Source organism: Brassica rapa, chromosome A09, assembly GCF_000309985.2.
Source record: "Brassica rapa cultivar Chiifu-401-42 chromosome A09, CAAS_Brap_v3.01, whole genome shotgun sequence".
Lineage (NCBI taxonomy): Eukaryota > Viridiplantae > Streptophyta > Magnoliopsida > Brassicales > Brassicaceae > Brassica > Brassica rapa.
The window spans coordinates 13882-41733 of NC_024803.2; the positions used below are offsets into that span (position 1 = coordinate 13882).

The 27852-nt window shown below is 38.2% G+C and overlaps 7 protein-coding genes across 9 annotated transcripts; 4 read left to right on the forward strand and 3 right to left on the reverse strand.

Annotated features, from left to right (window-relative positions):
* The first annotated feature begins 1555 nt into the window (after window positions 1–1555).
* On the forward strand, window positions 1556–8283 carry LOC103836863 (lysine-specific demethylase JMJ25). 2 transcript variants are annotated; one of them, XM_009113160.3, is made up of 12 exons: window positions 1556–2522; window positions 2647–2783; window positions 2856–2955; window positions 3020–3149; window positions 3231–3294; window positions 5490–6408; window positions 6492–6765; window positions 6834–7318; window positions 7405–7477; window positions 7569–7654; window positions 7733–7852; window positions 7967–8283. In XM_009113160.3, the coding sequence occupies exons 1-12, from the start codon at window positions 2352–2354 to the stop codon at window positions 8069–8071; spliced, it is 2664 nt and encodes an 887-aa protein (XP_009111408.1). In that variant the 5' UTR covers window positions 1556–2351; the 3' UTR covers window positions 8072–8283. The 2 variants fall into 2 exon arrangements, with proteins under 2 accessions (XP_009111408.1, XP_009111409.1); XM_009113161.3 differs by having other exon boundaries at window positions 2423–2522; window positions 2864–2955.
* Window positions 8284–8426: 143 nt separating this feature from the next.
* On the reverse strand, window positions 8427–10313 carry LOC103836862 (replication stress response regulator SDE2). Its single transcript, XM_009113159.3, has 3 exons — window positions 9643–10313; window positions 8826–9321; window positions 8427–8732 (listed from the first exon to the last, which is right to left on the reverse strand). The coding sequence occupies exons 1-3, from the start codon at window positions 10257–10259 to the stop codon at window positions 8586–8588; spliced, it is 1260 nt and encodes a 419-aa protein (XP_009111407.1). The 5' UTR covers window positions 10260–10313; the 3' UTR covers window positions 8427–8585.
* A 921-nt stretch (window positions 10314–11234) lies between these two features.
* LOC103836864 (pentatricopeptide repeat-containing protein At4g01030, mitochondrial) lies at window positions 11235–15026 on the reverse strand. The gene has a single exon (XM_009113163.3). It carries the CDS (start codon window positions 14986–14988, stop codon window positions 12163–12165), a length of 2826 nt encoding a protein of 941 aa, XP_009111411.1. The 5' UTR covers window positions 14989–15026; the 3' UTR covers window positions 11235–12162.
* On the forward strand, window positions 11323–12338 carry LOC103836956 (abscisic acid receptor PYL7). The gene is made up of 2 exons (XM_033280274.1): window positions 11323–11687; window positions 11797–12338. The coding sequence occupies exons 1-2, from the start codon at window positions 11382–11384 to the stop codon at window positions 11800–11802; spliced, it is 312 nt and encodes a 103-aa protein (XP_033136165.1). The 5' UTR covers window positions 11323–11381; the 3' UTR covers window positions 11803–12338.
* A 47-nt stretch (window positions 15027–15073) lies between the features above and the next one.
* Window positions 15074–17072, reverse strand: LOC103836865 (protein WHAT'S THIS FACTOR 1 homolog, chloroplastic). Its single transcript, XM_033280271.1, has 2 exons — window positions 15216–17072; window positions 15074–15170 (listed from the first exon to the last, which is right to left on the reverse strand). Exon 1 carries the CDS (start codon window positions 16786–16788, stop codon window positions 15244–15246), a length of 1545 nt encoding a protein of 514 aa, XP_033136162.1. The 5' UTR covers window positions 16789–17072; the 3' UTR covers window positions 15074–15170; window positions 15216–15243.
* A 3316-nt stretch (window positions 17073–20388) lies between these two features.
* Window positions 20389–22636, forward strand: LOC103836866 (rhodanese-like domain-containing protein 4, chloroplastic). The gene is made up of 8 exons (XM_009113165.3): window positions 20389–21078; window positions 21160–21262; window positions 21368–21454; window positions 21527–21601; window positions 21679–21753; window positions 21838–21918; window positions 21997–22290; window positions 22370–22636. The coding sequence occupies exons 1-8, from the start codon at window positions 20465–20467 to the stop codon at window positions 22415–22417; spliced, it is 1377 nt and encodes a 458-aa protein (XP_009111413.1). The 5' UTR covers window positions 20389–20464; the 3' UTR covers window positions 22418–22636.
* Window positions 22637–24510: 1874 nt separating this feature from the next.
* On the forward strand, window positions 24511–27780 carry LOC103836867 (MYB-like transcription factor ETC3). Of its 2 annotated transcripts, none has more exons than XM_009113167.3 (3): window positions 24511–25148; window positions 25236–25320; window positions 25463–27780. In XM_009113167.3, the coding sequence occupies exons 1-3, from the start codon at window positions 25082–25084 to the stop codon at window positions 25539–25541; spliced, it is 231 nt and encodes a 76-aa protein (XP_009111415.1). In that variant the 5' UTR covers window positions 24511–25081; the 3' UTR covers window positions 25542–27780. The 2 variants fall into 2 exon arrangements, with proteins under 2 accessions (XP_009111415.1, XP_009111414.1); XM_009113166.3 differs by having other exon boundaries at window positions 24524–25148; window positions 25233–25320.
* The last annotated feature ends 72 nt before the right edge of the window (window positions 27781–27852 follow it).

Below are 27852 nucleotides of genomic sequence, written 5' to 3' on the forward strand. Positions count from 1 at the left end.
ATTCTATATACATAAAATAAATATAATATAACAACATAAGTTTGCTTTCCCCGATTCATATGAAAACTTTTTAAGTTATCCACCAAATCAAATTAATTAAATCAATGAAATTGTTAAAATACAGCAAATTAATATATAATTTTATTTTAAATTAAATTATTTAAAAAGTGTATTTTCGTTAAAACAAAATAATAAATAAGTAAAACTGATTTGATGATAATTTTTATGATATATATATACATATATATATATATATCAATTCTGTGAAAGAAATAGAAGCTTAATATGGAAAAAAATCTTAAATACAAAAACCTCTAAAAATTAACAAAAAAAACTAATAAATTAAACTATGATATCACTTAAAAGCTTCTTAGACCATATTAATAAAATATTTAAGCGATAATTAGACAAATTTGATTTTTTCCAGCAAAAATTTATTATTAATTAGCATCAGTTATTTCAAGATGTTTAAGAAATGGTGGACAAAAAAATAAGATGGACATTAATGATATATGAACTATGAATAGTACTTTGTGAAGCAGACTTAGATAACATATCTGCACATCCATTTCCAGTTCTTTTTGATGCTTAAATTCAATTTCTTCAGAGTAGTTATTCCACAAATAGATCGTATGAGATATTGTTTTGATATGTAGATTTGTTTTTTCAATGTTAAGAAGATTGATAACTGTAAAAATGTCTCTTTCGAATATGATATGTCTATAACTGAGTCCCCAACATGAGACAAGTTTGTTTAAAAAGTAAATAATTTTATTTTTCTTATATTATATAATCAATATATATTATTTACTGATAATAAAAATATAGTTATTCATCTATCACAAATATCTATGCAAATATGTGAATCACGTACAACAATCAAACAACATAATGATTTCCACAAAGAAAATTTAAAAAATATATTTATGTTATGAAGTCATATTTTATATTCTTTAAATAATGTAATACAATATTATACATTATTTTTTAGAATTGAGAAATACATATATCAGTTAGACAAATTAAGCGATAATTAGACAAATTTGATTTTTATTTTGTGAGTAAAAAGTTTATTATTAATTAGCATTACTTATTTCAAGATGTTTAAGAAATGATGGACAAAAAAATAGGATGGACATAAATGATATATGAACTATAAATAGTTTTTTGTAAAGCTGACTTAGATAACACATATGCACATCCATTTCCAGTCCTTTTTGATGCATAAATTCAATTTCTTCAGAGCAGTTATTCCACAAAGAGATCGTATGAGATATTGTTTTGATATTCAGATTTGTTTCTTGATTGTTAAGAAGATTGATAAGTGTAAAAATGTTTCATTCGAATATGATATGTCTATAACCGAGTCCCCAACATGAGACAAGTTTGTTAAAAAGTAAATAATTCCATTTTTCTTATATTATATAATAAATATATATTATTTACTGATAATAAAAATATAGTTATTCATCTATCACAAATATCTATGCAAATATGTGAATTAAGTACAACAATCAAACAACATAATGATTTTCACAAAGAAAATATAAAAAATATATTTATATTATGTGGTCTTATTTTATATTCTTTAAATAATATAATACAATATTATACATTATTTTTTAGAATTGAGAAATACATATAATATCTTATCCGCGCGTAGCGCGGTTAAAAAATCTAGTTCTGGTTAATCTTTTATATCACTAGCCGTAGATTGATTGGTGGATAAACTTTAGAAAAACTGATATGCCGGATTTCAGAGGGTAGAAAACCATATATTGTATCGTATACTCAATGTTTTTAATTTATTACTCAATTTGGTAGATTTTGTATTCTAGGTTTTGTAAACAACTATGTAATTGATTACCAAAAAAAAACTATGTAATTAGGTGACATTATATTCGACATGCACGCATATTTTTTTCTTAGCAAAAAAATAATTAATATTTTTTTTTCATATATAGTCTCTAATAATATACATACATGTCTTACCATAATGAATACTTTCCCATATTTTTGGGTTCTTAAATTATCTTTTAGGAACTTTTCAAAAGATTTAAAAGTATCAAAAGTCTAAATCGACCAAAAAATATGCGTGACAAATGGACAATAAGTTTTTTTTTTTGATTTTTTGTTTTGTTTTAGCAAAAAACTAAATACTAAATTAGTTGCATAAAAGTTACATAAAAGTCAGAAAAAGAAACGAAAAATTAATTAATTAAAGGAATCGTAACGATGATGATCCCTAAAATAAGACATTAACCTGGGGATTGTTGTTGTTTGCCACTTCACTAAATTTTATTACCAGCAACGCCTTTGTCCCCAACCTAAGGCGGCCATAGAGAGAGAGTATGGAGGAAAGGAAGGGTAAGCGAATTAGGTCCGAGGAAGACCCCCCGAGATCTTCTGACAAGCGACGTAAGACGAGGAAGAAGGAAGAGGAGAATGTCGTGAGCAGAAGAGGATCTTCGAGTTCTGAGGGAAGAAGAAGAGGAAGAGACATGTCTTCTTCACCCGACAAGGTTTGTTCTTTTGTTTCTGTAATGTTTTTTTTTGTTTTTTTAATTCTAATTTAGGGAATTATTTTGCTTTGGGATTTTGAAAAAGAGGGAAATGTTGAATACTTTTGTTTCTTATATTTTGCAGGATGAGTCTGAAGGAAGAAGAAAGTATGCTGGTTTGACTTGTCATCAGTGTAAGATCATGATGAGTAGTAAGACTGATCTTGTCTTCTGTTCAATATGTGTCAATAAGCGCTACTGCAAGGACTGCATCAAGAGATGGTAAAGTACTTTACTTTACAGTGTGATGAGAAGTTTGAATCTGTGATTGTAATTTTGAATTCTCTCTTAAAGGTATCCAGAGAGAACGCCTGAGGGAGTTAAAGCTGCTTGTCCTTTCTGTATGGGGAATTGCAACTGCAGAGCTTGTCTGCGAGAGCCTTTGGCTGTCAAGGTAAAGGATGAGCCTTTGAGATTCTTTTTGTTTTCAAATGTGAATGAAATGTTATGAATCTCAGATACAAAGTGGAAAGGATGATAATGTCAAGCTCAAGCAGTTGCAGTACCTATTAGTTAAAGTCCTTCCTGTTCTTAGGGCTATTTACACTGAGCAAAGCCGTGAACTTGAGATTGAAGCAGCGATTAGAGGTATGTATGTATGCTCACTTGTGCTGTCCTCTTCTTTGTTTATATTTTCGACTCACGGAAAAAAACCTGTTTTGTTTCTAGGAGTGCCTGTGACAGAATCTGATGTTGCTAAGTGCGAGATTCATCCAAGTGTACGCATATACTGGTCAGTTTTTCAAAGCTTGCGGACCATCTTTGCTTCTTCTTTGTGTTCTTCGTCTTATTGCTTGTTTGATCATGATAATGATATTTCTTTCTTCTTGGGAAAACAAACGTTTCCCATTCTGTTTCTTGTATGCTTTGCAAATAGACAATAGGGAGGTGGGAGAGATTCTAATTATCACCAATTTCACGAGTAGATGTGATTGCATTCTAATTGTAAAAGGAATGTAGTGTAAACATAACTTAGATGGTTTCATCAGACATTAGATCTAATGAAGTAGTTTCATTTGAGCTTTGATTGCATAGTTTAAAATAAGCTTCACATGTGAAGCAATGGGCTGGTAGTTGTTTTCATAACCATCGAGAAGGAACTTGCACCTTGTTGGGTATCTTTGAGGGTTAGTTTCATCATACATGCGTTGTTGTGCGTGAGAGTTCATGCTTTTTGAAACAAATTTGTGATATTTGATCTTTTAGTAAAGCAATTGGTTGTGTTAATGTATGGTTTTTATTTGTTAAATAGGAGTAGATCGTAGTTACACAAATATCAATACCATCAAAATCAGACAATAGTTTAACTAAAAAAACACGGGTTCAACCGGAAAAAACTTTCAAGTTAGGACCCCACTTAAGTCGAGGTTTTACTCTTTAGGCTTTTCAGTGTTTTGGTTCTTTTTAATTGGACCACAATTCTTAGATCTACCACAAATTGTTTTGCATCTACAACATCCACTGTGCATATACTCTTATAACGAGCAAGAATTCCACAAAACCGTGAACAACATCTGTGGTTTGCTTGCCCCGCCGATCTCATCAACTAGAGGATGTCAACATGGAACTTCTTCCTTTCCGGTGTCTTTTGTGTGGTTGGCGCTAGAGTGATCATGCATAAGGGGTTTGGGAAATGAGCACCCAACCAGCTGAAAATATGGTTAGTTTTATGTGGTTTATCATCCAATTTAAACCATATAACCATTGAACCATTCTTCCATATGATTTTATATAACTACTTATTTGAAAACAATCCCACACCACAAAATTGTGATAGATGTTTCTACATTAAAACACCCACGAGCAGTTATATTGGTTACATTCTAAATAGGATATCTCATAGACAGGGGCGAAGCCACCTTATATAATAATATCTATCTTTCAAATTTTGTGAGAAAACATAGGTTCTGCACCCCCTTACAACCCAGGTTCAATCTATTCTTATATCTTTCTTTTTTTTGTAATTAATAGTGCACCCACTATACAAAAGTCCTAGCTTCGCCCCTGCTCATAGATGAAAAAATATTTTGTTGAAAAAATATATGAAGTAGTTAAAAACTTCATCATTTGAAATTCTTTTAAGTGAGCTATTTTGGGATACCCACTCAATAAAATATTGTTAGTTGTGTTGTTCTGATGTATTAGTCATCCAGATGAAAATCTTCCCGTTGAAGAGCTTTTACATCTACTATTTTATGGAAAGTGCAATTATTGGGCATTGAAGCCCAAATTTAATCGAGAAATTTTTTAAGCCTTAGCCTACATATATTGTGCAAAGCTTTATAAACCTTTAATCATTGGACCAAGGCACTTCTTTATTCAATTTAGTTTGCTGCTCATTAGTTTATTTGAGAGAATCCTCATAATACATGTGTGTAGTAAGACAATCTATTTAGTGAATTTTTACAAGAGTTTTTATGAATAAAACTGAAAATAAATGGAAAAAGTGAAAAAATATGAAAAAGTAAGAAAGAGAAATAGAAAGTCACCAACTTGTGAAAAACTCATTTTACATTTGTCAATCCATCACTGGTTTATATTATTTTCAATATTATGTGTGTAAGTGGGAACAAATAATATACAACTTGTTGATGGCCATATAAGATACTCTTGTCATTTTGTGTTACCATTTACAATTTTCTATTTCTTTTGTCGACATTATTTAAATTTACTTTTAAAGTAACTTTTAAAAAATGTTTTTACCTTCTAGAACACGTCTAACCAATAAATATGTTTATAACTGATGTTTCTCCAAGAAGTAAATAAAGAATTAGCCATGGAAAACCCCATTTTGTATATGTTTCTTTGAATTGTCCAAAAACAAAAAAAAGTATATGTTTCTTTGAATTGCATTACTCTTTGATTTTTTTTTATATGTTACTCAGTGTTACCTCTGTTTGCTTACAATCTTTCATCCTTGTACTACAGTGACCTCTGCAGCACATCCATTGCCAATTTTCTCAGAAGCTGTCAGAACCAAGATTGTTCATCAGACATATGTCTCTCTTGCTGCAATGAACTGAGAGATGGGGAGAGTTTCTCTAGCTGGAAGCTTAACTCTGACGGTACCATTCCCTGCCCTCCAAAGGAACGTGGTGGTTGTGGTACCTCAACACTGGAGTTGAGACGTTTGCGCAAACGTGATTTGGTCCAAAAACTGATAACCGATGCAGAGGAACTTACTCAACAGTTTAAACCACCGGATGTGGATACTGCTCATGAATGTTCCTCATGTTCTGATTCCATTACAAGGCAGGCGGCTTCTAGGAAGAACGGTCATGATAACTTCTTATACTCCCCAACCGCTCTTGATCTAGCTGAAGACGACAATGCTCATTTTCAGTCGCATTGGATAAAGGCAGAGCCTGTTATAGTCAGAAACGTTCTGGAGAAGACGTCTGGACTAAGCTGGGAGCCAATGGTTATGTGGAGAGCCTGTAGAGAAATGGATCCAAAGGCTAAATGCAAAGGAGAGGCCAAAGCTGTGAAGGCTGTGGATTGCTTGGACTGGTGTGAGGTTGAGATAAACATTCATCAGTTTTTCGATGGCTACTTAAAAGGGAGAATGCATTGCAACGGTTGGCCAGAGATGTTGAAACTGAAGGATTGGCCTCCATCAGCTTTGTTTGAAGAGCGTCTTCCAAGGCATAATGATGAGTTTATGTCTGCGTTGCCTTTCTTTGATTACACTGATCCAGAGTCTGGTATCTTCAATCTTGCAACAAGACTTCCAGATGGATCCTTGAAGCCAGATCTTGGACCAAAGACATATATTGCTTATGGTTTCCATGAAGAGCTTAATAGAGGAGACTCTGTGACAAAGCTACATTGTGATGTTTCTGACGCGGTATGTGCACTAAGTTGTCTTAATAGACATAAACTAATGATTTGTACTAAAAGAAACTCACCTTCTTTCGTTTGGTGAGTTAGGTGAATGTGCTGACACACACTGCTAAAGTGGATTTAACTCCCAGACAATACCAAAAGATAAAATTAGAACAGAAAAGCTACGCAAAAGCACAATTGCGTAAACAACAGAAAAACAAGTCACTGGGAGAAGTGGATAAAGATGAAATAATCTTGATTGAGAATGAGGAAGATTTAAAGAATTGCAATGGTCTTTTGGGGGAACACAGCTTGAAGGATAAAGCAGCTAAGGAAGAATCATCATATAGCATTCCTGGACCGTCCAGCTCACAAAAAGGTATTGCAATAAGTTCCTTCCATTCATATGTATTACTTTAGATGCATTTCTGAAGGCTTATGTTTCAGGTGAATGTATTAACATTGGAAGAGCTGATGATCCTAAGGAAGGATCTTCTAGTTTGAATTCTTGCACTGTTGCTATGGAGTCAGGTCATGATACAAAGGTGGATGTGGGTTTGATAACTCAGAAGAATGTAACAGTGAAACGCGAATCAGTTGCTGACGAGAATCATGATGATGTCTGTTTGAAGACAGAGATATCATCTCCAAGTCAAAGAGAAGCTGATTCCGCGGTGGAGAATGAACTAAACATGCCAACACTTCCTTCTACTCTTCCACAACCTGTTGTGAGTACAAGTGCGGAATCCATAGAAGAGGAGAAACTAGATGCTCCAATAGAAACTAATGGCAATGCCAATGAGAGTACAAAGGCTGTGCATGGTGGTGCTGTGTGGGACATCTTCCGAAGAGAGGATGTTCCAAAACTTATCGAGTATTTGAAAAGGCACAAGCATGAGTTTCGTCACCTCTATAACGAACCTGTGAAATCTGTAAGTATCATTACCACCACATCGCTTGTAAAATGATTAGTGCTATGAGAGAAAATTGGGGATTTACGCTTCTGTTTAATTTTCAGGTGTCACACCCAATTCATGACCAGAGTATGTTCTTGAATGAAAGACAGAAGAAACAGCTGAAGGAGGAGTTTGGTAAGATTCTGGTTTGGACTAAAAAACATGTGCATCTACCTTCTTTGCTATGGTGGTGAATGGTTGATATATGATATTTTTTTATATGCAGATATAGAACCATGGACCTTTGTGCAACACCTCGGTGAAGCTGTCTTTATCCCTGCCGGTTGTCCTCACCAAGTGAGGAACATACAGGTAACCAACTGGTCTCCTTTTATGAGTCATCTAGGCATTTGAAATGTAACTGATCCTCAAAATTGAAACTGTATACAGTCTTGCATAAAGGTGGCATTAGATTTTGTTGCTCCTGAAAGCGTAGAGGAATGCCTTAGGCTAACAGAGGAGTTCCGGAGACTACCTAAAGACCACAAATCCAACGAAGATAAACTAGAGGTACTTCGGCTATTTTCATTTGTATAATGTTATGAATCTAGAAAGAGTCTGGTTTCAGGTTTATGTTAAAACTTTCTGTGTACTTATTATGTCTTCTCATTGCATTTGATTTAGCTTAAGAAAATAGTGCTGCATGCTGCCAGATCGGCCATAAGAGAGGCACAAGATCTAATGCAAACAAAGACGGTAACAAAAGACCGAAAAGGTTCTTCAACTTAGACATCAAGCTCTACATTGTAGGACTTGATTTGTCCCCAAAGATTAACATCTGAGAAAACCCCATCTGTTTACTTTTGTCAGAGAACAGACTCCCTTGTGATGTTACCTGCCAACTATTCCTTTGCATTTGCTTATGTGATGACATTATTGTAGCTGTAAGACTTATTCCTTGGCATTTTACTTATGTAAAAACATTAAAGTAAGATTCTTCCCGTCTGATCTTATAACAGTCGAGTCGTAGAAACTTGAAATTAAGTCTCTAGACATGAACTGGTTCCCCGACCATGAAAAGAATCGGTTAACTTCAAAGTTCAAGACCAATGGTGATGCAATACATCTAAACTGTAGAAGAAGATGAAAAATGAATTGCGGAATAGATAAAACTTGTTGAATTACTGAGTCTAGCCGTTGAAAAGCTTATAGCTTTATATATTACACATGTGGGTTTGTGTCAAGTACTACAACAAACAGAGAACTTGAAAACAGTAGTACAAGTTTTTTTTGGGATGCATCTTCATTTCTTGGCCAGCAATTTCTTTGGGAGCTTATCGATTGGTGTCGATTTGAGCAAGAACAGTCTCGCAGCCCTCTCTTGCAACGTCCCTCCGCATTTTAGTCCACGAGACTGAAGCTCAGTCTTTAATCTCTCCATCCCCATTACCTGAAACCAAAAAAAAAAACAGAGAAGGATAAAGATTTTGTAGTGATTTTGATTTGGCTTTTGTATATGAGATGAATGAACCCATTTACATACCTCCATATCTTTTGCTGAGTTGAAGTCATCAAAGTTAAGCGGTTCCTCAGGTTTGCAACACATTGCTGCATCAACAGACTCTGTGTCTCCCGCAGCTCCTACTGTCTTTACTTCAGAATCATTACCTTGATTCTCAGCAGGAACAGAACTAACTAACGCTTCAGAAGCTGCTTCGACCGTATTCTCCTTCTCAGTTTGAACCACTCCATCAACAACAGTCACAGAAGAATCATCCATCTTTTCTTCGTTAACCACTTGAACCCCAGTCATCTCTCCCTTAGGTACATCTGAGCTTTGGTTCACTACAACATCTTTCTCTTCCTCTGAACCGCTACCACTGGAAGCTTTACCTCCATCCATAACCGAGCCTGAGCTTTCACCAGTACCTTTATCCAGAACAACTTGACAACCATTGTTTAAAACAACAGATTCCTCATCCTCCTCCTCGTCGCTGCTATCATCACTGTCACTATCTCCAACAGCTCTCTTCCCCTTCCTGTAAAATAACAAAACAAATACCTCATTAACAGCAACCAACAAAGACATGAAGAACACAAGTAACAGTTATACATCATCAAGGTTTATCCAAGACTACTGAATCAAAAAACTCACAAGCAGCATCACAAGTTCAGAAAAAGAAGAGCTTTTGTAATCACTAAACTTAGAAAGTTCGATACTTTTCATTCAAGCATAGATAAATTGATGAATCTACGAAGCACCCACCAAGTAACAATACTACATCCTCATAAACAAGAGCTTTTGCAATCACTAAACTTAACAATCTTGATACTTTTCGATTGATGAGGTTTCTTCTTACCATATCTTGAGCCGCTTGGACTTTTCAGATTCAGCATAAACCTTCCTCTTCCCGTTCTTAAAAGACTCTTCCAACGCCAAGTCCACAGCCTCAATACACTTATCAGACTCTTCCTGATACTTCTTCACATACTTCTGCGTATCTCCATTCCCAACGCCTTCCTTCACTCTACTCGCCTGCTTCTTCAGAAACTCATGAGCCAACTTCTCAAGCCTCCTCTCCTCTTCCCCTTCCTTCCACTCCTCAAGCCTCTTCTCCGCGTTCACATGCCTCAGCCTCCGCCCACTCATATCCCTACACGCGTCGAAGTTGTTCGTCTTCTTCTGCCCAGCCTTCGTCGCCGCGCCGCGGAGCAAGGAGCCGAATCCTCCCTTACCTCCGCGGAGAGAGAGGACGAGGTTCACGGTGGAATCGGATTGAGAAACCGCGGATCCGTCGGAGATCTGATGTCCTCCGTGTATCAGACGCTGGAGATGAATCGGGATCTTCGTGTGATCGAAGATCCGCTGCTTGATCTCGTCGCCATAGGCTAACGGAGAGGGGAAAGCTAGGGTTAGGGATTTTCCGTTGAGTAGTCTCACGAAGAACTGCAACGGCTTAGGGCTCTGATCCGCCATCGATAGCGATTTACCGGAGGAGCTTGGAAAGAAGAAAATCGATTTAGGGGTAATTAAAGTCTCTCTCTCTCTCTCTCTCTCTATGTACTTGTTGGGCTACATGTTTTAAATGGGCTTTATATATTGACAGCTTCTTCAATAGGCTAAGACTTCCTTATACCCCTAATCCCTAATAACCTTAATCTCTGATATCCCCTAACCCCCAGTAGCCTTAAGGGGTATAAGAGATTAGAGGTATATGGGATTCCGGATATTATAGATTAGGCGTGTTGGGGGTTTAGGGGTATAAAAATTTGGGATTATTGGGGATTAAGGTTATTGGGGATTAGAGTTATTGGGGGTTAAGAGATAACCGTAAGTTTGCTGTAGAGACTTTGGAGAAGTTTCTAATTAGATCTTCCAATAAAAATAAAAAAAACTTGCATATTTATGAAATGAATATGCAAAAGCATATAAAACGTTAGTTCTCAAACTCGAGACATACAAAAGCATCATCTTCCAGCTCTAAAATGAGCCAACTTCTCGCGTGCCTCATATGTGAAATGTCAAATCTTCTATGGGTTCCTAAAATTTCCTATACCTCTATTTCATAATTTTTTTTTTGATCAAAATCCAAACTCCCAAATCAAATCCTTTCCGCTCATCAAAACTAAACCCTAACCCCCCTATAGATTAGTGAACCCATGGACAAATATTTAAATTCTATACCTTTCAAATTCAGAAAAAAATATTTTAAAATCGTTTTTAATCATATTTTGATGATTTTTTCAAAAATATGGAAAACAACTTTTTTGGATTTTTGAAATATTTTTATCAAATTCTGTAAATCAAATAAAAAATATTAATGTTTCAATTTTAATTTTATGATTTTTCGTTTGACATATAAAATTAAAAGAACAAAAGAGTCCTTTTAAGATTGTGTTATGAGATATAGGGGTATGAAAGGATTTGTCTCCTCTAAAATGAAGACAAAAATCACGTACAACTGTTATTAAATTTGTGCCAAAAAAGAAACTAGCCAAACCATGTTCTCTCTTTTTTTTATGATCATAAAAGCTTTTGATTACCTAGTTTACAATCAAAAGATTCCCTCAAAAGCACACATAAAAACGAAGATAAGAGATGGAGGAGATTATTGCAGACAATACAGATATGTACGGAGCTCTGGTGACGGCTCAATACGCACGGTTGCATGATCGTCACCATTGCAGAGACAACCAGTGTACTGTGTACCTCTGTTCTCATCAAATACAAATACAAACCATTTGTAAGCAGGTGTTTATAGTTAATGGTCATCCTGAGATCGCTAGTCTCAGAGAAGTAAACGTCAAATCTGGTCTTCCTGCGACAACCAGCACCGAGAGATTAGAACAGCTTGATGATGACGATGAGCGTATCAACATCATCGGTGGTGATCATAGACTTAAGGTATATACAATCTCCAAATCTCATCATAGCTTCTTGCAGTTCTTATAATGAAATGATTCTTTTATTACTCTCTTGCTGAACTACTCTTCCATCTTGACTGTATATCCAGAGATGATCAATGGAAGCTCAGGAACTATGGTGATTGAATCTTTTGTTGTGGTCCTGTGGATGTTTCTCAAGGCAACACCAAAGATGAGACTTGTTACTTCGTGGAATCTCTCATCAAGTGTAACTTAAATTCCTTGGCGTGCGTCTCTGAAAGATTGGCTGCTCAAGAGATATAGTTTGTTTAGTAGACTCTTCCATCAAGACATTCTTCAGTCTGGTCTTATGTATAGGGAAGCACTTGTGGTCACACTGCCATGTTTATACTAGCTCCATATGGCAATCACGTGGTGTTTGTTGGACAGTGTCTGTGTATATATGCACCATTGTAAGAAAAGACCAGAGCTACTTTACTTAGTAATGTATACTATCACCAGGAGTCATTACAGGAACACTTTCCTTCTTTGAAATGGTGAATCCGTGACCCTTCTTGTAAGACAATCTCACGGTTTCTCAAAAATGTTATGTACTTTGCTACGGTGTGGCAATCAGAACATATGCTCGTGTTCTTGACCACTCTTATAGGATCTGACCCTCTCTTTCTGATGAGACCGTAGGTCATTGCTAGCTTCTCTGTATGTCCCAATAGCAACTTCTCTTTCTCCGCTTCGCTTACGTTCTGGTGTATACATCTCGTGTCCGGCACATAACCTGATTTCTTCATCTCGGAGACTAATCTGTAAAGCTCAAAGTATATCTCTCCTTCATCAGGATGTGCTTCTCCTTCTGCATAGAAGACGTGAACCCTTTGATCGATCTGAATCCAGCTCCAGAGATCCTGAACTCTCACTCGTTGACTCCTCATCAAGTCACGTATCTGTTCAGCATCTTCCCATCTATTCATACTACTGTACAATTTTATCATCATCATGTAGTTAGCTGCATTGTGCGGTTCCATCACTTGCAGCCTCTTCCAAGCCACTTCCGCGAGCTCCACGTCTCTGTGGATCTTACAAGACGAAAGAAACGCACCCCAGATAGTAGCATCAGGTTTCATTGGCATTGTCTGAATAAAGTCCCAGGCTTCATCAAGATAACCAGACCTCCCAAGCATATCCACCATGCAAGAACAGTGTTCGATACTCGGTGTAACAGCGTAACGAAATCTCATAAGATCAAAGTATTCCCACCCTTCGCTGACAAGACCTGAGTTCTTACAGACGGACAAGACGGAGGTAAACGTGATAGCATCCGGCTCCATGCCTGCTTCAAGCATCTTATTGAAAACAGCAATCCCTTCTTGGCCTTGCCCCAACATGGCATGTCCCATGATCATACAGTTCCAAGAAGCTAGCGGTTTGTTCTCAATCCCCCAGAAAAGCTCAGACGCGCTTCTCAGGTCCCCTGATCTTGTGTACATATCTACAAGTGCAGTTGCAACATATGCATCTCGGATCAAATTGTTCTTTAAGCAGAAACAGTGAACCTCTTTGCCACTGTGTAGTAGACTCAAGCAAGCTAATACCCTAAGCAAGGTTGATATTGTAGCCGAGTTTGGAGAAACACCTTCTTCCTGCATTGTAATGAAAACTTTGAGAGCATTCCTGAAGTTTCCATTCTTGGAACATCCTGATAAAATAGCAGTCCATGAAACCACATTAGGCTCCACCTTGTTTCTTTTCATCTTCTCTATTACACCCAAAGCTTTCTCAGTTTTTCCACAAGACGCATACCCATAAACCAGACTGTTCCATGTAACAGCATCAGGTTTGATCCCACCTTCCTTCTCCATTTTACTCATCAAACCTTCAGCATCTTGTACCAGACCAGCGTAAGAGAGTCCAGAGATGAGTGAGTTCCAAGCAACAATGTTCTTCTTCTCATCTATTGTATCAAAAACCACCCGGGCGTAGGGTAAGCAGCCAGTTTTAACATACATGTCGATCAATGTGGTTTCTACATACACATCGTACCGAAGCTGGTTTCTTATTACATATCCGTGAATTGCTTTCCCGATACTAAGAAGCCCCAGTTCAGCAACGGCTTGAAGAAGACTAGTTATGGAGGTGGAGTTTGGCTTCAGACCAGCAACTTGCATTCTCTTCAATATCGCAATGGCACCTTTGTATAAGCCTTGGCCTGACAAAAGAGAGTTCCATGTCACTATATCTGGTTTGAAACCACATCTCTCCATCTCCTCCAGGAGAGCCATGGCATCATCTACATAACCAAATGCAGTATAACTCGATATAATCGAGTTCCAAGAAGACAAATCCCTGTCTTTCATCGAATCGAAAACCTTCCTGGATGATTCAACCTCGCCGTTCCTTGAGTACATGACAATCAAAGAGTTACACACCGAGACGTTTGCTTCAAACCCAAGTCTCAGAACATACCCATGAATCTGCCTCCCTTCTTCTAACCTTCCTTTACTACTACAAACTTGCAAAAGCTTAACCATCGTTCTATCGTAAACCTTTGCAGCACAAAACAGCATCTCTCTGAACAGCTCCACAGCCTTCTCCCACTCCCCACTCCTCAAGTTCACCATCATAATCTTGTTCCACGCAAGATCATCTCTTTCAGGCATTTCGTCGAACACCTTGTTGGCGATATCAGAACTCACACATCTTCCGTAGAAACCCATCAACGCAGAAACCACTCGTGTGTCTCTAACAGCCCCTCTCTTGATCAAACCTCCATGAATAACGAAACCCAGAAGCTCATTCATCAGAACTGAACAGATTCTCAACACCATAACGAGAACTACTTCATCAAAGTTTACTCCTTTGCTCTGTAGCTGAACAAACTCCTCTAAGACCCTATGCTTCTCTAACCCGAAACTCTCGACCTCTCCCAAGAAACCCATCCATGAAACTTGATTCCGAGGGAAACCCATGAAGAAGATAGTACTCGCATACCGTAATTCTCCGAATTCAAGGTAACGAGAGATCAAGCACTCCAAGTCGAATGGATCGAACTTCCTGATAAATCGAGCATGAACAGCTTTAACAGAAGACAAATCATCGCATCTGTTTATCTCCGTGAACGGATGGGGATAAAGTTCCGAGCTTGAAGATGATAAGGCCAGAGAAACAGAGTTTGGTATAGATTCGGAAGACGCATGCTTGATGTCCAGAGAAAGACACATCGAAGAATGATTATAGTTGGGTGGGTTTATAAGATATCTACGGTTTGGTTTATGAAGAGAGAAGGAAGTGTAACAATGGCGGAGAGTTGCAGAGAGATTCTCCATTGGAACACTCTGTTTTCTTGGCGGGTTTAGTTTTGATAAGTCTTATCCGATTTATTTCAACAGAACCTCAAAACGCAGCGTTTTATGTGTTTTTAAATTCGTTGCAGAAAGCAATTTGACATTCTCAAAAATGTTCTAACAACAAAGAAACAACATACAAAAGCTTATGATTAGTGTTTCATCTTCAAGAATAATGATACAAAGACAAAGTAAACAGTTTTTTTTTCCATTGAACTAGCTCTGTAATGATATGATCTACCACTTTTCTCTTGGAGTACCGTCAGGGAACACAGGAGTGAGATCCTTCTTCTTTCTAGGACTACTTGAAGGACTCAATCCAATCTTCACACTGTCTTCATCATCATCAAAGTTAGGAGGCACATCATCTTCTCCTTCTTCATCAGTCCAGTCACCTTCTTCATCATCTCCACCACCATCCGCACCTTCCAAGTAACCATCCACATCAGACCATTCTTCATCATCATCACCATCACCATCACTTTCTTCTTCCTCCTCTCCCTCTGTTGCATCACTTCCATCAACCTCTTCGTTAACTTTCCTTGGTCCTCCTCTTCTAGGGAACCTCGGTACAGACACAAGCCCCCGCATCTTCTCCTTCACCAGAGTCAAAGGATCTTTATCAATCAACTCAGAGTTCCTATACGCCTCCCTCAAGAAAACAGAATCCCTCTCCCCTTTCAAAGACACATAGAACAGATCAGGGTGTCTTATAATCATCCCTCTCAGCTGCTGCGAGAATCTAAACTCCTCACGGAAATGAGTCAAGTGATCAACCAACGTCCTCTTCTCAGTCGTCAAACTCAAAAGCTCATGGATAACCCCACAAGCATGCTTCTCTTTCTCCAGCGTCCCCGACCTCAAGTGAGAGAAGTCCTTGTAAGGAGATATGTAAGCCATGTCACGGAACTGAGATATCTTCCTAGTCTCACTCTTGGAAAGATTCAAACCCCTCGGTAGGTTAACTCTATTGAACTTAGCCGGTCTATCGATGATCAAGTTCCTCTCTTCAGACTCTCTAGCCATTTTATCATCCTCAGATAACTCAGCAGCTGATACAGCAAGCTCAGGATCCCAATGCGTCAGCTCCAGAGCAGGCCCTCTAGGTGTCGGCACCACGCGGAAGTACTGAGGATAACGCTGACAAATCGTGTCGCGAAACTCCAAAGGAAGCCCAAGATCAGTCCTGAGATGAGATATCTTCTCCAGGAGTATCCTCTTGTCAACAGACATCATCACAAGCTTCCTCAGCTTAACAACCAAAACATCCTCAAGCTCGTTCTTGATCTTCATCTCCTCAAGGTAAAGCCTCTCAGCCTCGGGAGTCATCTTGAACCTTAAGGAGTAAGCTCCTTCCTCGACTATCTCAAACACGCCTGGGTATTTTCTAAGGAGGGCTATGAAACGGCGGCGTTTCTTCAAACCTAGGTCTCTCCTGTACTTGCCTAGCCCTCTGAGAGACATGGTCCTGTCGGGCTGGCTGACGAGGATCTTCCTGATGTTGAGGACGAGTTTGAGTTTCTTGTCTCGTTGGACGACGTTGTCGAACGTGAGCTCTTTCCTTCTCTTCACGGCAGCTCTCACTGGCTCGAGGGTTTTACGAGGAGGAGGGGTTCTGAACGTATACTTGTTACCCAGAATCAAGGCTTCGCCCATGAACTGAGAGGTTGCGGCGGATTGAATTGTGGATGTGGGGAAACGGGATTTGATAGAAAGGTGAGGTCTTTCGTTGAAGGAGATGAGCAAGGGTTTGTGAGGAGAGAGGAGAAGCTTGGGATCCATTGGGTGAGACGAGACTCAGAGCCTGAGAAATGAGATAGAAAAATTGCAGAAGAAAGGTCTCACCTTTTCGATTGGGTTGAATGTTGTAAGAGGTTGTGCAGAAGGATATGTTCTTCCTTAGATTGAGATTGGGGTTTAACGATGGAAGTCATAAAACCTTGAAGCATCTCTCTGACGACTCTGATATTATCTTATAGGTCTTGAACGTAATACTAGAGCAAACGGGAGGGTAGAAATGGAATTAACGCTACCAAAAAAACAAAATCATCTTTCACAGCAAACGATGTCGTTTCAGTCACTGTTTCTTACGCTTGCCGCCGTGAGAGAACGGCTGAGAAACATCTTGTAGTTTGGTCTCTCTCTCTCTTCTTTTGAGTGTTTGGATAAAGGGCATTTTGGTAAATATCTTAAGGCTTCTGAACAAAAGACAACCGTCTTGGGAATTTCGTGATCTCTTATTCACATAATATGTTTGACTTATATACAATCGATTGTCGGTGCAACAAAGGAAACTAGTATCCTAAGAATATACAAAGAAGGTAATGAAGCTACAAGACAAATATACTGAAGATATGTGCGTGTCTTGGAGGACACTCTTACTTGGAGGCCACTGCTCAACACCCCCCCTCAAGTTGGAGCGTATGGATTACAAACGCCTAACTTGCCAATAATGAGCTGGAACTCGCGACTACCCAATGCTTTAGTGAATACATCTGCGAGTTGAGCCTTTGTTGATACCTTCTTTGTGCAGATAAGACCATCTTGTATAGCATCGCGTACGGAATGACAATCAATTTCAATAGACTTAGTCCTTTCATGAAAGAAAGGGTTTGCTGCAATATGAAGAGCAGCTTGATTGTCGCAATGTAGAGGTATAGGACTTTGATGTCGAACACCAAGATCAGCCAACAAGTTTCGAAGCCATTTTAATTCATCAACGATTACTGCCATGCTTCTATACTCTGCTTCAGCCGATGATCTAGCCACAACTTTCTGTTTCTTTGTTTTCCACGAGATAGGTGAACCACCAAGAGTAACGAGCCAACCACTGACTGAACGTCTAGTCAAAGGGCATCCTGCCCAGTCAGAGTCACACCAGCCTTGGAGACGAAGATCACAATCTGACTTGAGAAAAATACCTTGAGCTGGCGTTCCTTTCAAGTAGCGTATAACTCTCAATGCAGCTGCCCAATGATCAACACGCGGTTGTTGCATGAACTGAGACAAAATGTGCACACTGTAAGTGAGATCAGGTCGGGTAGCTCCGAGATAGATCAACCTGCCAACCAACCGTCGATACCTTTCTGGATTGTCAAATAAGTCGCTCTTACTAATCGCGAGACCGTGTTGTTGAACCATTGGAAAGTCAACTGGTTTTGCTCCAAGAAAACCAACTTCAGCTACAATGTCAAGGGCATATTTTCTTTGGCAAAGAAAAATTCCTTCTGGTCTCCGAGCTACTTCCAGCCCGAGAAAATATTTGAGACCACCCAAATCCTTCATGTGAAAGCACTTTCCCAAGTACTCTTTGAATCGAATGATAGCATCATGATCATTTCCTCCAATGATCAAATCATCCACATAGACTAAAATGTAAATCTCAGAGCCTGTACCAGTCCGCATTGAAAACATAGAGTAATCAGATTTTGACTGAGCAAACCCATATGTGAGCAACGACGTTCGCAGCTTGGAGAACCAGCACCGAGGTGACTGGCGAAGACCATAAATGGACTTCCGTAGTCTACAGACAAGGCCAGGTGTCTCTGTGCGAAATCCCGGAGGTGGCTTCATGTATACTTCTTCTTCAAGGTCACCATGCAAGAAAGCATTATGAACATCCATTTGATGTAGTTCCCATCGTCTAACTGAAGCCACTTCAAGGAACGTACGGACTGATGACATTTTAATAACAGGCGCAAAGGTGTCTTTATAATCAACTCCTGCAACTTGCTTGTTACCCAAGGCGACGAGACGAGATTTATGTCGCAATATAGTTCCATCTGCTTTATACTTTATGCGATAAACCCATTGACATCCAATAGCTCGTTTACCGGGAGGTAACTCCACCATATCCCATGTTTTATTTAACTCTAGAGCAACAATTTCTGTCCCCATCGAATCCTTCCAAACTTTTTGCAGTACAGCTTCCTTGAAGCTTTTCGGTTCATGCCCATTCGTTAGGGCTGCTAGAAAAGCACAATGATTCTGAGAAAACTTTTCCAGACTCACAAAATCAGAGATCGGATACAAGCAATCAGCAGACTGCTTCATTAAGTTTTCCATATCAAAGTCAACTTCGATAAACTCATCATTCATCGTGACCACATGCACAAAATCCTGCAGACGAATTGATGGTTTCTTCTGTCGCATACCACGACCAAGTTCTTCAGCTTGAGCAGTGTTGTTGAAACCCATGCTCGGCTCGGTTGATCCTTCAATGTCTGTTGCAGTTTCATTCTCAGTCGGCTGTTGCGTCTGTGTCGTTGAGTCTCCAGAATCGTCAGAGACATGTTCTGATGCAACAACATCAACAACTTCGTCAGTTGCGGGAGGCAGTACCGATGGATCAGACAACTGAACTGGAACAACTGGTTCAACACGTTCTACAGTCGGTTGACTACTCCGCACATCCGCGTTGTGTGATTCTCCAGTTCCAGCTTCATCGAACATCTCCCAATCAGTCACGTTCTCTGCGAAAGATCTGTCTGGTGATGTACTGCTGAAGGGAAAACTGTTTTCGACAAACACAACATCACGAGACACAAACGTTTGCTCAGTATCAAGATCGAACAAAGTCCATCCTTTCTTACCGAAAGGATAACCGATAAAGACACATCGTCTGCTCCGTGAAGTGAACTTGTCTCCTCCTCTGTTTTGATTATGAGCAAACGCCAAACAGCCAAAGACACGTAGGTCATCGTAGGTCGGTAGAGAACCATACAAAATCTCATAAGGCGTCTTACCGTTCAGCACACTGGAAGGTGTACGATTTATCAAATATGCCGCAGTCAGAATTGTTTCTCCCCAAAATTTCACAGGCAGAGAAGACTGAAATAACAGAGCTCGTGCAACGTTCAGAATATGACGGTGCTTTCTCTCGGCTCTTCCATTTTGTTGTGGAGTCCCCACACAGGAAGTCTGGTGCATGATTCCTTGCTCTTGAAATTCAGTAGACAAGCATGTAAACTCTGTACCGTTGTCGCTTCTCACAATTTTTACAGTCTTATTCACATAATATGTTTGACTTATATACAATCGATTGTCAGTGCAACAAAGGAAACTAGTATCCTAAGAATATACAAAGAAGGCAATGAAGCTACAAGACAAATATACTGAAGATATGTGCGTGTCTTGGAGGACACTCTTACTTGGAGGCCACTGCTCAACAGCTTCTACTGAGTATTGACCACACAATGTAACATGCTTTTTAGGACCGTAAAAGTTTACTATGCTCTATTCTTACACCCAAGACATGATCAAGAGTCATCTCATCCAAAAATGTGACGTGTCAATCAAGCAGTGGGTAATATTGATTACACAGTCCACGTCAGCTTACTAGAAACTGCTCCATGCTTGTCCTCACACTTCTTTTCCACTTGTTCTTCTAATCTCTCTAAGAAATTTGCTGATACACAGAGAGGGCAATTCTTGGTGTAGAAGGAGAGAGATAAGAGCCATGGAAGCTTTGAAAACCGCTAGCTTCAGTCCTATGTCGGTTCTATCCGAGAAAAGATCAGAACCACGACGACCCTTCTCGCTCCCTACCCTCTTTCCACCGAAACCAATCTCCCAAGAAAGCTTCCTCAGGAGCTTCAACGGCGGATTAGCGCTTCTAACCTCTGTCCTAAGCAGTGCAACAGCTCCTGCGAAGTCTCTGACCTACGAGGAAGCTCTGCAGCAATCAGTGACCTCTCCTTCATCGTTTGACTCAGATGGCTTTATCGACGGGATATCAACTTTCGTCACAGACAACCCTCTGGTGATCGCCGGTGGAGTTGCTGCCTTTGCCGTACCCTTTGTTCTCTCTCAGGTTCTGAACAAGAAGCCTAAATCCTTTGGAGTTGAGTCTGCTAAGAATGCTTACACCAAGCTGGGCACTGATGAAACTGCTCAGCTGCTTGACATAAGAGCCGCTGCTGATTCCAGACAAGTGGGCAGTCCTAATATCAAAGGTCTAGGTAAAAAGACTGTTTCGGTTGTTTATAACGGAGAAGACAAGGATGGTTTCTTGAAGAAGCTTTCCTTGAAGTTTAAAGATCCTGAGAACACCACATTGTTCATTCTTGACAAGTAAGTCTCTTTGTTTATAGGTACATTCATTCAAACTTAGAGTAGTGAGTGATGATCATAAGTGTTTGAATGGGAAGCCAGGTTTGATGGAAACTCCGAGCTTGTTGCTGAACTGGTGTCCCTTAATGGATTCAAATCTGCGTACGCTGTTAAAGATGGTGCAGAGGGACCTAGAGGGTGGTTGGTGTGTGCTTCTCTCCTTCTCATCCTACAATGTTTGCTATCTCTCCAAGTTTATTTATGCTCAAACTATTCAGGATTGTGATGTTTTTTTGGATTTGATTTGCAGAATAGCGGATTGCCTTGGATAGAGCTAAAGAAGAGTCTCAGTTTTGATTTGAGCAATTTGACTGATAGTATCAGCGGTGTATTTGGCGTAAGTATAAGATTTTTCATTCATTAAAACGTTGAGAAGTGGTTTATAAAAGGGAGGAACATAAACGTGCAGGAGAGTGCTGATGGTGTATCTGTTGCTATTGGAGTAGCTGCTGCTGCTGGTTTAAGTGCTTTAGCATTTACAGAGGTTTTGTTTCTCAGTTTTATCTCTTTATTCTTCTTGTCTCCAGAAGATGCTGGTAATTAAAATGTTATCTCTTGCAGATTGAAACCATACTCCAACTACTAGGTTCAGCTGCGCTTGTTCAGCTTGCAGGCAAGAAACTTCTATTTGCTGAGGTAAGTTCTTACACACCTTTACCTCTATATCTCGGAAGTGGTGATATGTTGTTGATGGTTCTATTCCATCTATATTGTTGACAGGACCGAAAGCAAACTCTAAAACAAGTGGATGAGTTCTTGAACACAAAGGTTGCACCTAAAGAACTTGTTGATGAATTAAAGGTAACTAAAATTTAGATATCTACATTAGTAATGAAAAAACCGTTTATATAGATAACTCAAACATTGAATTTAACACAGGACATAGGAAAGGCTCTTCTTCCTCCATCGACAAGCAGCAAAGCTCTTCCTGCACCTGCAGCAGTAGCAGCAGAAGCAGCTACAACCACCACTGTGGAGAAGCCAGAACCTGAGCCAGAGGTAGCGCCAGCTATCAAAGCCGCTGCCCCTGCACAAGTAAACTCAGAGCCGGTGATGGAAGCCGCTACTGCACAAGTAACTTCAGAGCCAGCCACTGAACAAGTAATCACAGAACCGGCCAAAACAGAAGAGAAACCAAAAGCTTATTCAAGACCTCTCTCACCATATGCATCGGTAATGTTTCTACATTCTCCTGAAACATCATGAGTTTTTGTAATGTAATGTTTTTCTTCATCACTATTTTTGTTTGCAGTACCCTGACTTGAAGCCTCCAACATCTCCAACACCATCGCAGCCCTGAAAAGCCCCTTATATAAAGCAGCCTTTCCTCCTTCAAACATATGAGCAAATATCAATCGAATCTTTGTAAACTTCTTTTTTATTTTTTTGAGAACTTAGTTGCTACCTTCTTTCGAATCTCTGTTGTCTCCCTTGATGTTGTGCTCTTAAGAGTTGAGAGTTGCAGTGTTCAAATAATCGTTGACCAATACAAAGTCAAATATATATGATTTTGAGCTAATTACTAATCGTGGGCTCATATTAGGCCCATTTTAGAGTGGGCTGGCATTGAGTACGAAAGAAACATAACACTTTTTTCCCCAATCTCTATTAACATCTGGAGTCATTTAGCAGAATAGTTGACTTTTAGTGAAAAATTTGATATATACTTAGCATAAACCAATTGGGAATCAATGTTTTCTTTATTAAATGCATAGACCTATTTAATTATTCGGCATTCTAATAGGTGTCGAGTTTTCACATATTAACAAATTAATGTCTACCTAGTTTTAATATTATACACTTTTTAACTAAGATTCTGATTAGTAAACATGTTGCGATTCCGCGCATTGATTTAGTTGCGTTTCCAAGTCTCTCTTCATGATATACTAAAGTATATCCAATTTCTAGCCGAATGTTTGAAAGTCTTTTAGTGAAATGTTTGATATATACTTAGCATAAACCCTATTTGAAATCAATGTTTATTTATAAAGTGCGTACTAATTTTTCGGTACCTAACAACAACAAAAAAAAGGGTGTAGCTAGTTGAATTTGACGTATAACCGATTATCTAGACGTTTAACTAACGAAAACTTGGTTCGTAGTAATCATCAGGGAATCGCCAATCATGTATCTTTACAATTCAGATAAGTCCATCACCACAAGTAAATGAATATCAGCACAAAACACATGATGTTGAGTTTACAAGTTGGTCCTAACAATAAGCAACCTGTCGTAATGTTCGTTTCAACTGCTTTATTGGTTCGGTTTTTATTCAGCACCGTTTAGCCTACAACAGAATCTAACTACTTTACTTTTTATTATTATTATATGAGTGATCTGTAGGCTATAGTCTAGACTCTAGACTAGCATACAGAAATATTTTACGAGTCCACGAAGGGGAATAAAAGAGAATATCCTCAAGGAAAACTATATTTTAATTTCCCTCCCTAGCAAACTTTCAACTCAACTTTTTCAGTGCTAACAATAAATTCGGAATTTAATTTTATGATGAGGTTTGCTCAAAAAAAAAAAAATAATAATAAATATTAAGACGAAGAGAAACGTATTCTCTCTCTTTTCAAATGCTAAATTTTCTATTTTTTAACGATAATAATATATTTTTTTGTTATCAGTATAAACAAACTTTTAAAGACTTAACAAACCAAACCGGTAATTATACGTCTATATAAATGATAAAAAACGGTTGCTTTCTGGCACTGCGTGAAACACAATTCGCCCGTAGATTTTGTACTCAAAATGAATAATATTCGAATTGTTGAAACTTTCCTTTAAAATCTTGATATCCATGTAAATAGATTTTTAATACATTTTTATTAGTTATTAATAAAGTTAAATGTTACAAACATTTATTGGTTATGAATTGTTATTGGTTTATAGTCATAGAATTTTTTGTTTTAAAATATGCATTCTTAGTATTTAATATATATATATTTCTGAAAGTTATCTTTCAGAAACTGAAGAAATATTTGTTTTTTGTGTAATTGTAACAATTTAATACATTTGGTTCTGTTCACTATTCATGGATGATACTATTGTTGTTAATGTAACGTCTTTATTTGTTTTGATTTCAAAGAACGTCGGTAGGGATTCGTTGGATTCTTGTTTTTGCTTTCAGATGTCTGAGTTAGGTCGTGAGATTTAAAGGTTGATATCCATGAATTTTATCAAGGTCGATCCCGACAAATCAAAGTGAGAAAGTTGACATTATCACATGAAATCAATTTTAACCAAAATTCTACAGAAATTTATGAATAATAATGAGTAAATTTGTACTTGTATCAGTAAAAAAAAGAGTAAAAAAAAATTGTACTTGTATCATTTGACAAGAATGTGCGTTACTGTATAGTCGTGTTACATGATTACATTATAAGGTTCCGTACAATTTTAAATGTCTTTTTTTTTTTGCGGTTGGATATTTGATTTCTTTCTCTTTTTGAATTTCCTTTCATTTATACAGGTTTTTGTTGATAAATTTTAAAAGATAACATATATTTTATAGAAAAATCTTTTTGATATTTTTCAAATAACAAATAAGAAGCTGTATTAGTTTTTTCTTTGATCTTTTTACTAATAAACAGAGCTGATAGCATATACTAATTGTATCACTTCAATTCTACTTTAGAAATACAAAACGATATGTTGTGAATTTGGAGGACTATATAAATATAGTACTAGTAGATTATTAATAATCTCAATTAATTAACGGCAAGAATCAAATTATTTATTCAACTTATGTTCCAAAGAATCACAGCCGAGTAAATGAAGTCAACCAAATTACTAAGTCAAGATTCCAAAACAATATAAACCGACCAAACCGTTGGGTTGCTATAAATAGAAAGCATGGTTGCTTGCTTCCTCTGCAAAAACCTACCACTACTCTCTCTCGAATATCTTTTGTAGTCCTTATTTCTCACTTCCATAGCGTTAACACGGTGTCATTCAAATGGATAAGCATCTTAGGACCAAGCAAGCCAAGACCAACCCTACTGTAGCTTCATCCTCGACTGAAGGTAAGCTGATGAAAATTTCGTTTTAACTTCTCTATGTTTAGAAAGAAAAGACATATTTAAATTTCAAGAAATGATGTGGAACAGAAGTGAGCAGTCTTGAGTGGGAAGCTGTGAACATGAATCAAGAAGAAGAAGATTTGATCTGTAGAATGCATAAGCTTGTCGGCAACAGGTTTGATCATTTAAATTAATAAAAAATTTACTACTTATTAACTTCTACAAATTCAACGTGATTATTTTGTAGAAAATTAATAAAATTTTATCAAGTATTTAAAAATAATAATTTATTTTCATTTCCTATATTTGTTTGAAAGATGGGAGTTGATAGCTGGGAGGATCCCAGGAAGAACTGCAGAAGAAGTTGAGAGGTTTTGGGTCATGAAGAAGAAATGAATTAGCTCTGAAGTTTCACTGATTAGGTTTTAATTTACCAACTTTGTAATAGGATATTTTCTTACGAGAATTTACGATCTTTTAGATGTGTTTAGGAAGTTATGTAGCTTCGCTTCTACTGTTCGTTTCGTTTCTCCCAATAGTTTCGATTTTTTTTTTAGTTTTTATGTGTTTGGATTGTTTGTTTCGGTTTCATATCTTTGTTTGGTTTGTTTTAATTTGGTTATGAAATAGTAAATCATGTCGGTTTGAATTATATAACTTGGTTTTCTAGTAATTCTCAAAAAAAAAAAAAAAAACCTACGTCAAACGATTATTCAAACTAAAAGTGACTTAAGAGGTGAGACTATAATGAACAACCAACTAAATACAAATCCTTATGAAAAGCTTTTATAATCTTAACTAATAATGATTATGTAGTATTGATTTGTACTCTTGGATGGTAATCAATCGTGAAGTCTTTGAATTTTCCTTTTAGATCTGTTAAACTCCATTATAATTCTTTCAAAGTGTTATTTTGAATAGTGTAATATACCTTCCATGACCCATAAAAGTGATTCCAACTCCAGCTTTGTATTATGTTTTGTATCATTCATCGTTTAATATAGTTCCTTGTAGTATGTATAATTCAGGCTTACAAGAAAATGATAATTCAACAATCTCTATAAACCATTTTATATGGACTAAGGATATCTGGGCCTTCCTAAAAGAAAAAGAAAATAGAACTAGGCTTCTTCTAGTAAATAAGGCGAGAGTATTGTCAATTGTGTATGCCCAAATTGAACATTAGCTATTGTCCCTACTTCTTAGGATAAAGTCTGATGCAACAAATATGAATCTAGAAGGAACGTAAATGTTTTTTTTTTTTTTTTTTTTTTTTTTTTTTTTTTTTTTTTTTTAACGCTCCTTCAAGAATAACCTAAAAACTCTCTCCCCGTGTAGACACCGTTCGAGAATAACCCTAGCCCCGGCGGCCGTGCAATCGGCACCGGAGGCAACATCTCTTCCTCCCTTACTTGTTTTTTTTCTTTGCTCTCGTCTTCATCGTCTCTCCTTTTAGTCAATATACTTGTCGCTCTGTGCTGCCGTGGTCAGTCCTGAAACTCGTTCGCGACGGATGGAGGTTGACTTCGGGCTTCTTATGGAGGGACCGTGAGACCAAAGGCGTTACGGTGGAGGCGAGAGTCGGCGTTTAGGGTTTAGCTTCGCCAGATCCGGTTTTCCCCTTCTGAGATCTCCGGCCAAAGCTTCTTGATGTCGGCGCGTGACTAGGCGAGACAGCTCCTCCATCTTGGATCTACCTGTCCCCTGCGGCGGTGTGACTGTGGGAGGAAGAACGCGGCGGGCGGCGAAAAGAGGTTCGGCCTCGATTTTCGAGATCGACGCGCGGCACCGATCTTGGACGACGGACTTATCCTCCGAAGAAGAGGTCCTTGCCGTAGATGCGTGGCGGAGAAGTGCTTATCGGATCCGGATTCAGCATGTGACTGGTCCAAAATTATGATCTCTGCTCTCTTTGAAGCTGCGAACTGGAGTCCTTGTGTCGCTAACCGATATCAAAGCCCGACTTTCATTCCGGACAGTCTCGTTCGGCTCATGGCTTAGGGTCGGGGTGGTGCTGGCTGGAGGGAAGGAGTTTTTGGTCGAAATGCGCCTTCTAGGCAAGGTCCTGTTAGTCCACGAGCTGAAATCACACAATATGGAGACTAATAGGCTGGAACTTTGTCGGAGACGACTAAATCTCCTTAGTCCTACGGTTTCATTACCATCCTCGCACTTCAACGTAATTGTTTTCGACCCGCCTTTCAGTACGGAGCTGTTCCGTTTTTAGGTTAGGAGCGAAGCATCCAAACCGGAGGTGATGAATCTAACCAAGAATGCACCGAAAGGTGAGAAGTGTTGGTCCCGTGCTCCACTCTTACCCTAGAGACCAATGCTAAGTTCAAATATGTAACTTGGTTTTTGTTTATCATCAATGGTGTACAATGCTTTTGTCTCGTGTGGTTCAATTAGTTGGTCTAAGAACCGGCTCTTCTTGGGTCGTAAGAAGAGTGTCGTGTTCAATGGGGTTAAAAATTGCAGCAAAGGTTTAGATTGGTAGTGTAGGATCCATGTTAGTGATTCTAGATGATACTAATCTCTTTGTTGTAAGTGTGGTTGAAACACTATTGTGGTGTAAAATCATGTGTACCCTTCTTTGGTTAATGAAAAGTGGATGTTGAGTTAAAAAAAAAAAAAAGAAGGAACGTAAATGTAATGTGTATTTCTAACACAGCTTAAACACATTGGAAAATCGAAAATAACCCCCTAC

What these genes read in the sequence shown, in the direction of transcription:
- LOC103836866 (XM_009113165.3), top strand. Translation starts at nt 20,465, where the DNA reads ATGGAAGCTTTGAAAACCGCTAGCTTCAGTCCTATGTCGGTTCTATCC. An exon ending in ACATTGTTCATTCTTGACAA is followed by an intron (nt 21,079 to 21,159) that starts GTAAGTCTCTTT and finishes ATGGGAAGCCAG; the next exon opens with GTTTGATGGAAACTCCGAGC. An exon ending in CTCTCTCACCATATGCATCG is followed by an intron (nt 22,291 to 22,369) that starts GTAATGTTTCTA and finishes TTTTGTTTGCAG; the next exon opens with TACCCTGACTTGAAGCCTCC.
- LOC103836864 (XM_009113163.3), bottom strand. Translation starts at nt 14,988, where the DNA reads ATGGAGAATCTCTCTGCAACTCTCCGCCATTGTTACACTTCCTTCTCT.
- LOC103836956 (XM_033280274.1), top strand. Translation starts at nt 11,382, where the DNA reads ATGGAGGAGATTATTGCAGACAATACAGATATGTACGGAGCTCTGGTG.
- LOC103836867 (XM_009113166.3), top strand. Translation starts at nt 25,082, where the DNA reads ATGGATAAGCATCTTAGGACCAAGCAAGCCAAGACCAACCCTACTGTA. An exon ending in AGCTTCATCCTCGACTGAAG is followed by an intron (nt 25,149 to 25,232) that starts GTAAGCTGATGA and finishes GATGTGGAACAG; the next exon opens with AAGTGAGCAGTCTTGAGTGG. An exon ending in CATAAGCTTGTCGGCAACAG is followed by an intron (nt 25,321 to 25,462) that starts GTTTGATCATTT and finishes TTTGTTTGAAAG; the next exon opens with ATGGGAGTTGATAGCTGGGA.
- LOC103836862 (XM_009113159.3), bottom strand. Translation starts at nt 10,259, where the DNA reads ATGGCGGATCAGAGCCCTAAGCCGTTGCAGTTCTTCGTGAGACTACTC. An exon ending in TCCAAGCGGCTCAAGATATG is followed by an intron (nt 9,322 to 9,642) that starts GTAAGAAGAAAC and finishes GTTATTTTACAG; the next exon opens with GAAGGGGAAGAGAGCTGTTG. An exon ending in ACTCAGCAAAAGATATGGAG is followed by an intron (nt 8,733 to 8,825) that starts GTATGTAAATGG and finishes TTTTGGTTTCAG; the next exon opens with GTAATGGGGATGGAGAGATT.
- LOC103836863 (XM_009113160.3), top strand. Translation starts at nt 2,352, where the DNA reads ATGGAGGAAAGGAAGGGTAAGCGAATTAGGTCCGAGGAAGACCCCCCG. An exon ending in ACAGCTGAAGGAGGAGTTTG is followed by an intron (nt 7,478 to 7,568) that starts GTAAGATTCTGG and finishes TTTTATATGCAG; the next exon opens with ATATAGAACCATGGACCTTT. An exon ending in ACCAAGTGAGGAACATACAG is followed by an intron (nt 7,655 to 7,732) that starts GTAACCAACTGG and finishes AACTGTATACAG; the next exon opens with TCTTGCATAAAGGTGGCATT.
- LOC103836865 (XM_033280271.1), bottom strand. Translation starts at nt 16,788, where the DNA reads ATGGATCCCAAGCTTCTCCTCTCTCCTCACAAACCCTTGCTCATCTCC.